Source organism: Phoenix dactylifera, unplaced genomic scaffold, assembly GCF_009389715.1.
Source record: "Phoenix dactylifera cultivar Barhee BC4 unplaced genomic scaffold, palm_55x_up_171113_PBpolish2nd_filt_p 000101F, whole genome shotgun sequence".
Lineage (NCBI taxonomy): Eukaryota > Viridiplantae > Streptophyta > Magnoliopsida > Arecales > Arecaceae > Phoenix > Phoenix dactylifera.
In genome coordinates this window covers 129,464-143,340 of record NW_024067683.1, presented here as the reverse complement: position 1 = coordinate 143,340, position 13,877 = coordinate 129,464, and the positions used below count along the sequence as shown (strand labels likewise).

The 13,877-nt window shown below is 38.5% G+C and overlaps 1 protein-coding gene across 1 annotated transcript; it reads left to right on the top strand.

Moving 5' to 3' along the window:
* The first annotated feature begins 2,722 nt into the window (after nucleotides 1-2,722).
* LOC103722355 lies at nucleotides 2,723-13,521 on the top strand. The gene is made up of 5 exons (XM_008812882.4): nucleotides 2,723-3,187; nucleotides 3,323-3,825; nucleotides 11,801-11,917; nucleotides 12,057-12,571; nucleotides 12,988-13,521. The coding sequence occupies exons 2-5, from the start codon at nucleotides 3,331-3,333 to the stop codon at nucleotides 13,301-13,303; spliced, it is 1,443 nt and encodes a 480-aa protein (XP_008811104.1). The 5' UTR covers nucleotides 2,723-3,187; nucleotides 3,323-3,330; the 3' UTR covers nucleotides 13,304-13,521.
* Nucleotides 13,522-13,877: the final 356 nt, after the last annotated feature.

Genomic DNA, 13,877 nt, shown 5'->3' with positions numbered 1-13,877 from the left:
TAGGACTCCAATTTTTTTCCCCAAAATATCCCTCAAATTAGCCGTTTTATTGCTGTTGGGAGGGGCAAAATAGGTAAAAAGCCACAAATAGCCGTTATGATCCAAAAAATAGCTGTTATGGGCCACCTATAACGACTTTTTTTTTGGACAGACGGGCCGTGCCAAGCATGGCCCGTCTCGTGCCGGGCCCGGCATGGCCCGCCACCCCACGGGCCTAGGGCCGTGCCGGGCTTAGCTTTTAGGTTAAGCGGGCTGTGCCTAACAGGCTGGGCCAGGCACGACCCGTTTGGTCTGTGGCCTGGTGGGCCCGGGCTCGGCCCGATGCCCATCTCTAACTGCCAGCCGCTAGTCGCCGCAGGCAGCTGACTGCTTGTTGGCTGGCCATAGTACTCTTTGAGTTCATGAACAAGGCATGTAAGTTGAAATTCGAATTGAATTAATTTTAATACGTTTTGATCAAAATTTAAACAAGGGCATTGAACTAAACTGGGGGCTTTCCTCTCACTAGTTGATGTAAAAGAATTAATTCAACAATGCTTAAGCACTTAACAAGTTAAAAGTTTTAATTAATTTCAAAATGTTCTGGAGAGCCACTCTGAACCCAAACACCTAGCCATTCCAAATCTATAAAAGCAAATTAAACATTGGACAAGCATTTACACTAGGAAAATCAAAACATAATCGTGATCTATTGTCATTAATCTGATATCAAACTAGAATCTATATTTTTGATCAAAATCCCTTTAAAACACATAAGAAACAACAAAACGATTAACTAAACTACTCTCCATTGATTCTAATATCATCTTCATTGGAAAAATCAAAAAACAAGAAAAAGAAAACAATGAGGTTAGAAGGCCATAAGATAAGAATGATAGGAGAGAGAGTGAAAGAGGGATAGTTGGTGTTGTTGTTGGGCTCTAGCTGCCAAGAGCATAGAGATGGATGGGTGAGGTTTTTTTTTTTTTATATAACGTCTGCTTATGCTACTCTAGTGTAAGTACAATCAACAAAATCAAGAGAAAGAAAATGACAAAGCGGTGGAGAAATATCCCCTGGTGTGTCCAGAGGACCTCTCCGGAGTGCTAGGCTGCAAAGAAGGCGACCTAGTCAGCGGCTCTATTCGCCTTTTGGTATACATGCACGGCCTGAAAGGTGCTACAATTTCCCACCATCCAATGGATGTCGCAGAGCAGAGGGTTTTCATCCCCCCTCCACCCCTCATCGTGTATGTAGTCGATCACCGTGACTGAGTCTCCCGCAAAGAGGATATACTCAGTTCTCAATACTCGTCTCGGATAGGTGATGCCCTTCTATGCTGCCCTGAGCTTCGTCATTGCGGCTGTCAATCCAATGGTGCTTCACCCTCTAGCAACAATCAACCTTGAGATATGACTCCTGATCACAAAGCTAATACATGCTCTGTCTCCATCACTGGAAGTGCTATCATCGAAGTTTACTTTAAGATGGTCGGGGGGTGGGGGCTTCCAAGAGACAAGGACGATTCTGGGTGCTGTAACAGTAGAGTGGGGGTCCCAGATGTCCCTAACTATCCCATATGAGGTCGTTGTTGTAGCCTTAGCAGTTTGAAGAAGAGCTCTCTCCACTATACTCCTCGAGGGTACCCACTTGTCTTCAAAAATTTGGGCGTTCCTGTCCAACCATATATGATATGCCAAATAAGCACAGGTGATGCCCTACTCAATTATCCTCAGGCTCTGCATGGCTTCCCTCATCTGGCGTAGTAGATCATCAGCTGATGGGGGAGGTGTTTGTCACAATCTACTAACTTAAGTGAGCAAGGTGGAGAGAAGAGAGGGGGAAATAGATCGAGAGGGAGGGAGTGCATTTGAGGGTGGCATGCATACACGGAGCGAGCCTGTTAGTGGTTGTTAGTGGTTGGTGGCTTATTGACAATTGGGTTAAATTGGATTAGATATGGATCAAATACTAGTATATCAAACCTATATTTATTTTATTTGAATACGAATAGGGATGATAGTCAAGTGCAAAATTTTATATCCATATTTATTTTGAACAAATATAGATATAAATCAGATAATAGAATTATAGATATAAATATGAATATAAGTCGGATAATTAAACTTTATGAACATAGAATCAAAAAAAATTGCTAAGTGGAAGATAAATCAGGTTAATGACATGTTAATATGGTTATTTACTTTTTTTTAAACTTCACAACTGATATGTAAAATTAAATAGTATTAAAGATATATCAGACATTCAGATAAGGATTGGAAGGTTGTCTATCTATATTTATATTTATTCTTTTTTATCAAATTTAGATACATATATGGATATTAGTTGAATGCTCTAATTTTTATCCATATTCGGATAGATTAGATGGATATTATTATGTCCGCTTTCACCTTTAATTCCTGGTCAACTATTTTCCATGTCTAGGGGAGCTGGAGAGGAGATTTGAGGTGGCACCTCTATTCAATTCCAATCAAGCTCTAGTCCCCCCCCCTTTCGGACTCGGATTTCTTTATTTTACGAACTGGCTGGTTCGAACCCAGGATTGAACCACGGTTTTGAGCCGTTTTTGTTAAATCTACTAGTTTTTGATCTAATCTGGTTTCGGAGTGGTATCCGGATTGGTGGCGTGGGTGAGTTCAACCGGTTCAACTAGACTACCCGGTCTTGTTTCCAAAACGTTGGTTATAACCACCCGGCCTCGGCGCCTCCTGGCTCTAAAACCATTTTGTCAGTGCTGGAGGCGTTACTCCTTTTATTTCAGAAGCATTTAAAATCCGCACCCATGCTCACTCGCACCATTCACCACAAACTCGCTCTGGCCCCCGCTCTTTTGGTGTTCCATCTTTCTTACGCGATCTTATCCAGTGGCCGCGGTGCCGATTTCTCGCCGTGCTCCAATTCCGCGTCGAGTATCTTGCCGAGGAATTTACCTGCGCCGGAGCGCACCGAGCTACTTCCCCCGGCTCACCGCTGCCCAGGGTTCGAGCGCGCCCACGTGGCCTCCATCCGAAGCCGCTCCTCCTCCTCTTTCTCATCCCAGCCGTTCCTCTCCCCTATTTAAATCCACGGAGCTCCGCCCACGTTCGCCGGTTCGCCCCTCTCTTGCGGTCGTCATTAGAGATCGATCGTCCGGTCTGGTATAATCGCTTCCTCCCTTCTCCCGTGCTTTCTCTGGATTTGTTTTTAGGTATGGGGTTTTGGTTTCTTTTTGGATTAGGGTTTTTCTCTGTGGCGATTAGGGTTTCCTGAGCCAAATTTTTGGTTGTTCCCGTTGGAATCCAGAGTTTCGATCGGTGTTTGATTTGCTTTCGTTCATCCTCAGCTGCTTCCATGGCGAAGCCAGACAAGTTGAAGAACAAGAGACCCGCGGCTTCCGCTTCTGCGTCCACTGCCCCCTGGAAAAAGATTAAGAAGAAAAACAAGGGGCAAAAGATCAAAGATGCCACTGCGACTGATTCGGCGAATGCTGCGGCCTCTTTGCAGGACCCGACGCCGGCCTCTGCCTCGACGGTTGCCCCGGCGGCGAAAGATGGCAGACAGGCTGAGGGGAAAAAGAAGGCTGAGGGGCAGAAAGGTGAAGAGAAAGCGGAAAGGCGGTCCGGATTCATCTTCATGTGCAGTGGGAAGACGAAGCCAGAGTGCTTCCGCTACCGGGTGTTCGGGCTGCCTAAGGGGAAGATAGTGCTGGTGGAGAAGATCCAGCCGGGGACAAGGCTGTTCCTCTACGATTTTGACCTGAAGCTTCTCTACGGGGTCTACAAGGCCACAACCAAGGGTGGGATGAACCTGGAACCACGAGCTTTTGGAGGGGGATTCCCGGCTCAGGTAATCAAGTTTTTTGATTTTTTTTTTTCTTCTTCTTTTGTATATAATTGACTACTGCCTGTCATTTTACATTTTTAGAGGCCGCATCTTCTTCGCCAACTATTTGAGCTTGAGGGAAAGGAGGGAGAGAGAGAGAGAGAGAGAGTTATCTGACATGGGATCCAGAAATGTTTCCTCGTTAAGTTTCTAGTTTATGTAAAATTGACTAATGTTTCTTATTTTCACTCTGTTGAATGCAGCATCATTCTTTTACCAAAAAAAATGCAGCATGATTCCTGCCAGTTGTTTAAATTTGAGAGGAAGGAAATAAGTGTTTGGTTTGAATCATGACAGATACCTTAACTACTTGTATATTTGGTTGTTTCCTTGTAGGTCTTGTCAGAATTGTTTCTGTTTTGATGGTTCAAAGAAATGCAAATTAACGTGGGTTGGTTGAGCATTTGTTTATGGTAATGCCTTGGCATATATTTTAGGGGCTCATGGAAAATCATGGTCTTTATGTTATGATTGCTATCGGCTTTTTAGTTTGTACGTAATATCTAGTTATAATTTTGGTTGAACCATGACTAGTGCTGGTCCTATGAGCTCCTACCATTGCATTCCCTGAATTAAATTCCTTTTTATCGTTTTGACTAGCAAGCAATGTGTCATGACTATGGGAGTCTACAAGCATTTTTGCATCGACTAAAATTTTGTCATAACTAGTCGTGCTTGTTTAGATCCACAAGGTTGAATGGACTAATGCTGAATGGAATGATGTTTGGATGCTTAAATGCCAAACGAGCCTCAAGTTTGCCTCTATCATGTTATGTTGTTTAAGGGGATGTGGGCACTGTTATTTTGACATTTCAATTAGGCATTTCTTGGTTGTGGAATAAATATCAACAAATTAAGAAAAAAGTTATCTGAAAGGGGTAGCAAATAAAATGCCTTTAATGTGCATTAGATTTCATGATAATTTGGATTTTATTACAAGGGTAAAATTGCCTTCTTTTTTTCGTATATTTAGGGGGGGAGAGGAGCAAGTGAGTAATTGGAGGGATAATAAGTTTATGCCCAATTCCACACAATAAGCCTCTCTGATCCCAAGGTTGAAAGTGGCTTATGATGTGAGTGGACAAATATCCCTTGGGATGTCGTAACTAAGGAATAAGCCTATTCTGCAGTGCCAAAATGCTATTTGGCAGGAGAAGTGGATTAGTAGGGGGATCTCTCCCACTTATTTTGCAACCATTCAAGGCCTTAAGGAATTGCTTCGTATGGCTTATCATTTTAAGAAAACAATGATATATAAGTGCACAATCTTGATATTGATGCATTGGAGTGATTTTCATGTTTGGCATGTATTTAAAAGTTGGCAAGCTGATCTCCTAGGATTGCACTTCCAGAATTAGTTGCCAGTCTTGGAGAATTGGTCAGTTGATTTTTATGGGGCTGCTGCTTTTTATTATAGTTGTGGATGATATGGGATAAATCAATTGTATGATAAGTGATGAGGATGATTTGGGGCGGAACAAAGCTTTGGTGGACGAGGCCAGTCAAGGACTAAAGTCTCGGTATCGTTAAATATATACCTGTCTAGTCATGGGTTGGTATGGTACCAAGATGGGTTAGGATGTATGGGGATCGACCAAAATGACCACTAAAGAACAAAAAAGAAAAGGAAAAAAGAAAAGGAAAAATTGTGCCCTAGGATACTAGGCTATCTCAAGTGTCGGGATCAAATTGTCCTTGTTCGTCTCTACCAATTGGGATGGCTGCACATCTCAGTCCATGTGGGAAGCAATGTTTTGGAGAAGCCGCAGCTACAATTCTCTCATGGATGTTGTGGGATGTGTCAGTGCCATCAGGATGTTAATTCTTGGATCCGATAGATTGGATCATCAAATGGAGGGAAAAGTAGAGATTTGGAGGGCATCCTGCTCATTGGTTGATAAGATTACCAATCCTTTGCCAAATACTCCTTTTGAGGCAATCATGTGTGATCAGATGTTGTATAATTCACATTAAGAAAATGACGGCAAAAAAAACAACTATCTTATCTAAAATGACCATATACAAACATGTGATTCTCCATCTTTTCTTTTTCCTTTTTCATGGGAATAATCTCAATTATGGGGCATTTATTTTTCGTGTCAAAAAGTGGACAATAGATCATCATTTAGTGCTAATCCTCATAGTAAGGGGAATGGAAGGCAAATCTATTGGAAGTATAGAGTTAATTATCTAACATTCGATCATTATTTGATAGGAAAATTAATCTTGCATCTATTATTTTATTTCGTTTCTTGATATGGTGTTGCTTGATATCTTTACAATTACAAGAGATATTGGATCTAAAGTTTTGTAGGCTTTTAGATTGAGATATTTGATATCTCAATTTGTCTTAGTTTTGACCTTACTAGGACTCTGATTGATGTTTCGTGCTAAGTGGGTGCATGAAGGTTAAGGTGCCCAAAAAATAATGAACTAAAAATGAATAATAATCAAAAGCATAAACCTAAAATGATGGTTATAATCCAACAAATGTATCATAGAATATCGAACAAGATGTCGTGAGTTAGTGGTAATAACAAATTTGGCAATATCCAATACTAAGTCATAAATCAATCTCATTTTCTGTACATAAATTGGAACAAGTTGTTAAGATGGACGCCTGATGGGCTGTATAAGCAGCTGTTGTTGTTGTCTTTCAATCGTTGGAGATAACCAAGATACTAAACATTGAAAACCTTGCATCAAATGTCTATTTGGATTGTTTTAGGAATACGATGGGCAAGTGAGGTCGTGTTGGTGGATTAGCAAGAGAGGGATTTGTGGTTAGCTAGAGGGGGTTGAACTATTCATATGAGGCACACCAAATTTAAGATTTTAGTAGGTTTAAGCATGAATGTGCTTAGACATAGAGGAAATAAGACAAGATGTGCTTGTGGCATGGGAGTGTAAGGATGCTAGTGATGGGGCATGTACCTACCTTCGACTATTATGGACTCTTCTATATGTGCTAAGTATATTTTTTCAAAGATATTTATTGTGTAGTCGTTATATAATTAAATTTTGTGCTATAAGTTATCTTTTTCCATCATTAGCAAACATGACAACTTTTAAGAAGAGAGAGAGATGCACTTGGTAAAATCTTAGGGGTTTGGTGCTGAGGACTTGGGTTCAAGTCCTGCCCTTGTCATGATATCTTCCATCCTAGTTCTCACAAAAGAAAAAAAAATTCAAGAGATGCAATACGCATTTGGATAGGGATGCAAATTGTTGGGTCAGGGCCAAGGATTGCAGAATTTTCAGTGGGTCTGGCCTGAAGATCTGGTCTGAAGAGAGTAAAGGTTGGCCTGGAGCTGGCTTATTTGCTACTCTACATGTGGGTCAATAATCCAAGAGTTAGGTTTAAACTAAACTTTAGTTCGCTCGTGGAGGTCCTGTTTCTTCAGAGTTTTAGTCATAAAAAATCAAGAGGTAAATATAGCAAAAAAGAAGCCAAGAAAATTTCTTATACAACATATATGTAGGCTCTTTATTTTGTATAGCTTTCTATAACTTTGGCTGAAGTTAGTATTGCATATAGGTAAAATTTATAAAGTATACAGTATTTTCAGTTGTTTTGAAATTCCTTGCACTTAGCAATTATGAAATTCTTTGGTGCCTACCGCATTCAAATCTTTTATTTATCAGCTTTTTGGTAGAAGTTGTTCTCTTCTTCCTTATGTTTTTAAGGTTACGTGATATTTAATTAGATGCATTTAGTTATAGAATATTATATTTCATTTATTTTAAAAAATATCATTATTGTGAATGATGGTATCTTCTATTTACTTGTTTGCATTAGTCTTCATAGAGATTGTAGTAAGGGTCTTCTTGGAGGCTTTGGCCCACCAGCAGTTATATTTGTCAGCAGTGCCCTCTTTCACCTCAAGAAAAAGGAAACTATTGAAAATTGTCGCTATGTAGCCTATTTACTAAGAGAAGTAAAGAAATAATGCCAATATGATGGTGAACACCAAAATAAAACATTAGAAAAGCATGCATGGTCAGTTTTGGTTGAAATTGGCTGAAATCACTGAAATCATATAAAAACTACCATAAGTGATTGGAATTTGAAATTGGGTGTAGTGGCAGTTTGGCCGGACCAAACAGTTTCAGCTGAAGCTTAAAATCTTTTTTGAAGAGATTCAACATGGATTGATTTCCTATTTTCGACTGTTGTGAATTCTTTGATGAATGCTGTGTTTTCCGATTATGCTTATTAAATTATCATTATATATATTTTTAAATGAGAATAATTATCTTATTATATTATTTCGTTTAAATTACGTGCTTTCGATCTGAGGGCAGAAAATGACAGATTAAACTTGCTTAACTTGTGTTTTATAATATTAACATTGTATAAAGTTTTGAGGAGAATAATTTTTATACAAATTTTTGATTTATATTAATTGGTTGTTACCATTTGAGGGAAACAATGATAGCCCAAACTCTCTTAACTCATGATTTCTAATATGGACATAGCAAAACATCTCTTTCTTAAATTTTCATAGAGTAGAATAAGTCATATCATTATTAACATGAATCTAATCCTTTGTGGTCAGGGTTTCCCTTAAAAAATTCTTGCCTGCACCTTTTTTTCTAATCCTTTGCATGGACACATATTTGAGAATCTGATATATGGACATATTGAAGTGTCTAATGAATAATGAGGGAAAAATATGGGTACATAGGAAAAAATATTTTTTTACTTCATTATGTCCTAATATGTTTTTTGAATGTTGTCTCAAAAAAATTAATTGTATTCATCATTAATGATTTTTAATATGAGTGTTTCTCATCCAAATTTTAAAATTAGATAAAGGATATATAAAGTAGAAAATGCATAAAGCTATTTCAATATCTGAATCCTGACAATAAAAGCTCATTTCTAACATAACTCATTGATGAAATGTCTTACTCTCCAATCTCTAAAAGCTCCAGATGGAGAACTTGATAATTATCTAAGTCAATGTGGATTGGATTAGGATCAAGCTGTAAATCAGAGAGGTTAGGCCAGATTGGATCATGGGTCAAATCGTGAATTCTAAAATTTTTCTAATATCTTCAAAAAATATTACAAGTATAAAAAATCTGAAAATTGAAAATGGGTCAATTATAAAGTAGATGAATGAAAAAGACCATAGAAATAAGAAGTTTAGTTTCCACCATCACGGATGCAAATATTGCTTGTTTGGTGAAACGAATGTTGTGTATACAACCTATCAATTAACTAAAAGTTTGAGGTAGGACATTCCTTTAAAAAAAGTCAGATTTTAGTAGATGGTTACAAAAATATGGAATTTCTTTTATCTTGATATTAATTTCATGAACTCCACATCTTTTGTTTCTTTGCTTTCTAAAAGTCTAAAACCCTAACAACCTTGCAAATTTTATGAGGTGGAACCTATTAGAGATAAAATAAGTATTTCTATGTGCCATATAGTCAAATAAAGAATATAAAATGGACTTATAATGGTTTTAATGTATATATTAATGGGATCAACTTGCTTCTCAAGAACGAAAAAAAAAACATGATTAAGTTGTATCTTATGATCCAAGGATAATATTGATGCATATCTGATCTAAAGAAGGAGATCCGGATTGTTTAGGGCCAGTTTAATCCACTTTTGTGCACTCCTATCTCGTGAACCAAATAATGAGGCCTGGAAACAATTTGGTAATGATTCATTGAATTGCAGGATCCCTTTCATGGATTCTAAGATTTTAACAACAATGGTCTAAACATGCAAGTTTCTAGGTGATATGAAAGAAAAGGCATCATTCTCTATTTTTGGTCATGGCTGGTTGTGATCCAAGTTGATAGAAGTCCTAAAGGAGAGATTTAGAAGGATGGGAGTAGTTAGTGTTGGAATTTTTTTCGTTGCTCATGGTGATCGCTAACATAATAAATCTAATTCTGGGGCTGTGTAATGTATGCATAACCATTTAACCATATCCCTAACTGAAATGCAGTGCCCTGGCTATTTAGCTTTTTTAATTCTCATTGCCAAAGGATTCCTATTTAGGTATATCTTTGATGTTACTTGTTTGCCGGACATTCCTTGTTCATGAATAATCAGTCTTCACACCGTTTATGTTGGTTGGATCCAAAAGTTGGGGGTTGATGTTAGGTATACAACTTGTCATAAGAAGCATGTCAAGCTATGAAGTGGACCATGTAGCATGTTATAAAATACATTATATTTTTAAATCTTTTGGGAAATCCACTTTTATTTTTGAGTGGAACATTTGTTATTGCTATTTTTTTTGAGTATTTCGTCCTTTTGAACATCTATTTTGCTAAGTTTGGACCCTTGATTCCTTAAGTACAAAAAATGCTAGTGGGTTATTTGCATGTTAGGTTGACAAATTGTCATAAGAAGCATGCTAAACTATGAAGTGGACCATGTAGCATGTTATGAAATACATATTATATTGAATTCTTTTGGATGAAATCTATGTTTCTTTCTGAGTGGAACTTTTGTTATTTCCATTTGTTTTGAGTATTTCCTATGTTTGAACATCTATTTTACTGAGTTTGGACTCTTAGTTCCTTAAGTACAAGTTGGTCATATGCTTTGTTTATCCAACACTTAATATACCCCAAAGTACCCACGTTGTTGCCTAAACATGAATATTGGTGTGATATTTGGACATGGCTCCATTAGAAGAAATTCTTAAGACAGTCAAAGGACTTGACGCTTAGACACACACCTGAACATGACACCCTAAAACCAAATTCCATGTAACATAGGTCTTGCCAAGTCTTTCGTGGTTGAAAATGGCTTAATTGTTATATCATGGCAAGATGATTGGTTAGTTAATAATGCTCTTAAGGATACGTTTCCTACTGTTGGTCATGTAATAGCGAAGAGGGATGTTTTTATAGCTGACTTGAACATATCTATTGTCAACTTACTTGGAATTTGGAGTTTCAAATCAAACGATGGATGGATAAAATAGGGATGCGGAATTTATTGAATCATAGTAATTTTCCGTCAAGAAGAGGACCATATCAACTGAAGTGGAGGTGGAATAGTTCTAGTTAGTTCTTGATGAAGAGGGTGCTATGAGAAGTTAAAAGGTTAAGGTGTTTCTGCTGTTACTAGTTAAGTGAAGGATTCTAACTGCAGAGAATTTATGAAAGATGAATGGTCTACCCCTCTAGCTGGTGTTCTTTGCAAATTATTTGATGGAACTATTGATCTCCTGTTTGTTATGTGTCAATTTTCTCTAAGTATCTGGATTCTATTTTTAGAAGTCTCCAAAGTTCATTAGATCCCTTTTGATTGTGACTTTGGAAGGACTGGTTGGACGTTAATATAAAAAAAGACTAGATATTAGGTCAGTTTGCTTTAACAGCCATTTGTTAGTGAATTTGGTTTGAGATGAATCAGATTGCTTTTTCTGGTATCAAAAAGGATGTACAGGAGGTTTTGGTGAAGATAGCTTTTCTTATCAAGGGTTAGACTAGCGAGGCATCTAAGTCTGTAAATCAGTGTTCACAGTCCTTCCAAGTCCAGGGTTTGGAGCCCCTTTTGTATCTGTTGGTTTATTGTTCCTCCTGTGGACTCTTGTTTTCTCCCTTATTTCACTGCTTTTTTTCTGTTTTTCCTCTCTCTCTCTCTGTGTGTGTGTGCGCGCGCACGTGTATGTGTGTGTGCATCCATGTTTGACTGGTATCCTTCACTGGTTTTTGTACTTGTTTCATTTTCTTAATGAAAGTGCTCTGACAATTAAAAAAGAAAAAGAGAGAAGAAAAGAAAAGATATGCTAGTTGGCCTGGATTGAATGTTCTTACCTTATTTAACAAGTGTCTTTATGGATCAAATTATGATCTACTAATGTTTTAGGTAGTTTGTTAACTGCTTCTCATCCTAACAGTGACATCAGATCTGTCAATTGATAAAAACATGCTAATTATCCTAGTTTACTTTTGCAGGTGAAATTCAAGATCCATGAGGATTGCATACCTATACCTGAAACTCTTTTTAAACATGCTATACTTGAAAATTACAACTCAAAGGGCAAGTTTACACCAGAACTCAATTCAAAACAGGCAAGTTGAGATTCTGTATCCTGTGGCTTTGAAAGAAGAATCACCATCACCTATATTAGATTTTAAAGCAATTCAGCTACTAGTTTAATGTTTTGCCATCTTGCTACCCAAAATTCTTATTGTTTGAGATTGGGTTCAGGTCCAGAAATTGCTGTTATTGTTCCGCCCTATCAATTTACCACCTCAAGAAACACCTCCTCCCAAGTATGCGGAGGATCGGTACCCTGCACCTCCTGCCCGGTATGTGGAGGATCGACGCCTCCCACCTTCTGCTCCGTATGTTGAGGATCGGCTGCCACCACCTCCTGCCCAGTATGTTGAGGAACGGCTTCCGCCACCTGCTGTTCATTTGTCCCCTCTGGAGGATGCTTATAGAACTGTGTCACGTGTTCCACCTATTGAATACATTCAACAAGCGCCTGCTCCTGGAAATGATCCATATACACATTATGCACGTGCACCACGTGGCATCGAAGCTCGATATGTTCCATCATCTGTTCTGCCTCTAAATGATCCGTATTATCCGGCACCTCCAAATGATCCATATTATCCGGCACCTCTAAATGATCCGTATTATCCGGGACCTCCAACTGATCCGTATCAAGTTGAGAAGAGGCGATCTTACTATGGAGAAAATCCTATTCCATCTGAGCGGTATGTGTTTTATTGTTTCCAGCTGATCGTTTACATTTGTACTTGGGTAGCAGCAGGTTTGGATGTATCCTTTGTGGGATGGGAATAGGTCGGACATTCATCAAACCATTTCATGGCTTGATGTTGTGCCAGCCACGCATTGTGCATCAAAATGTGTGATATGCATGGTGAATTATCATCTATGCCATCACATGCATCTAGGTTGATTTGCCGATGGCAGTACATTAGACTATCAAATAGTCTGATAAGCACCAGAGCTAACCTGATCCTTCCTTTCCATCCCATTCTTGTGCAGTATGTATTGCTGTCCAGCATATAATCCTATATTATAAGATTCTTAACAACTTTTTGTGTGATCATATTACTATACCTTTTTTTTTTGTTGTATGATTCTTATGGGCATTCTTTTGGCTCAGTTATAGGGTGGTGCCTGAGATGATACCGAGGGATCCACTTCCTCCACTGACTAGGGACTTTAGAGCCCTTGCAGGGAGGGAAGCTGTGATGCTTCCCCGTGCAGATCGTGTGGATGATCTTTACTACCCTGAGCGAGTTGTTGGTCATGCTGCTGTAGATGTAACCCACCAACCAAGCCGTTGGGCGTCAAGCTATGAGGATCCAAACAGAGCACATGCTGTTAGTCTGGAGAGGCCAGTCGCTAACAGGGCTAATGTGGCAAACTTGCCTGTATCATCTTTTTATTCATTTTCTGGTGCTTCTGCATCTCGCTGACCATTGAGACCGTAATCTGACCGTATGTTGTCGCTCTGCACTACCAAGCTAACATCCTTATGTGTTCGCATGATTTGTATTTTGAAGAATTATAGCATTAAGTTTTTGCCTTTGAACAATCAGTACCCTCTTTCCTCTGGTACAAATAGCAACTCTGGAAGAGCTTTTTATGAAGTTACATTTTATTTGCCAGCTGTGAAAGCCCTATAGTTTGTTCACATTTATGATTGTTTCATGCCTGTTTCTATCTTGGTTACCTGTTCTGGTTGTAGCTTTGGCTTCACCAGTCACATATGGAAAACTTTTCTAGTGGTGGCATTGCCACAATATTTCTCAGATAAGATACTTAAAAATGTAAATTGGGTGAAATGTTGCTTGTCTTGCAGGTTTTTCCAGATCGGTGACTATATCGGTCAGAACCCATCTCTTAAGATATTTTGTCACTGTTTAATGAGCTAATATTGATCGATGACTTTATAGGAAGGTAGGCAGAATGTAATTTTTTTGCTAGCTCGATGTGCAAACAATAACAAGATTTGAGACAAAATTCTATTTAGGTATTTTTGTCAAAGAA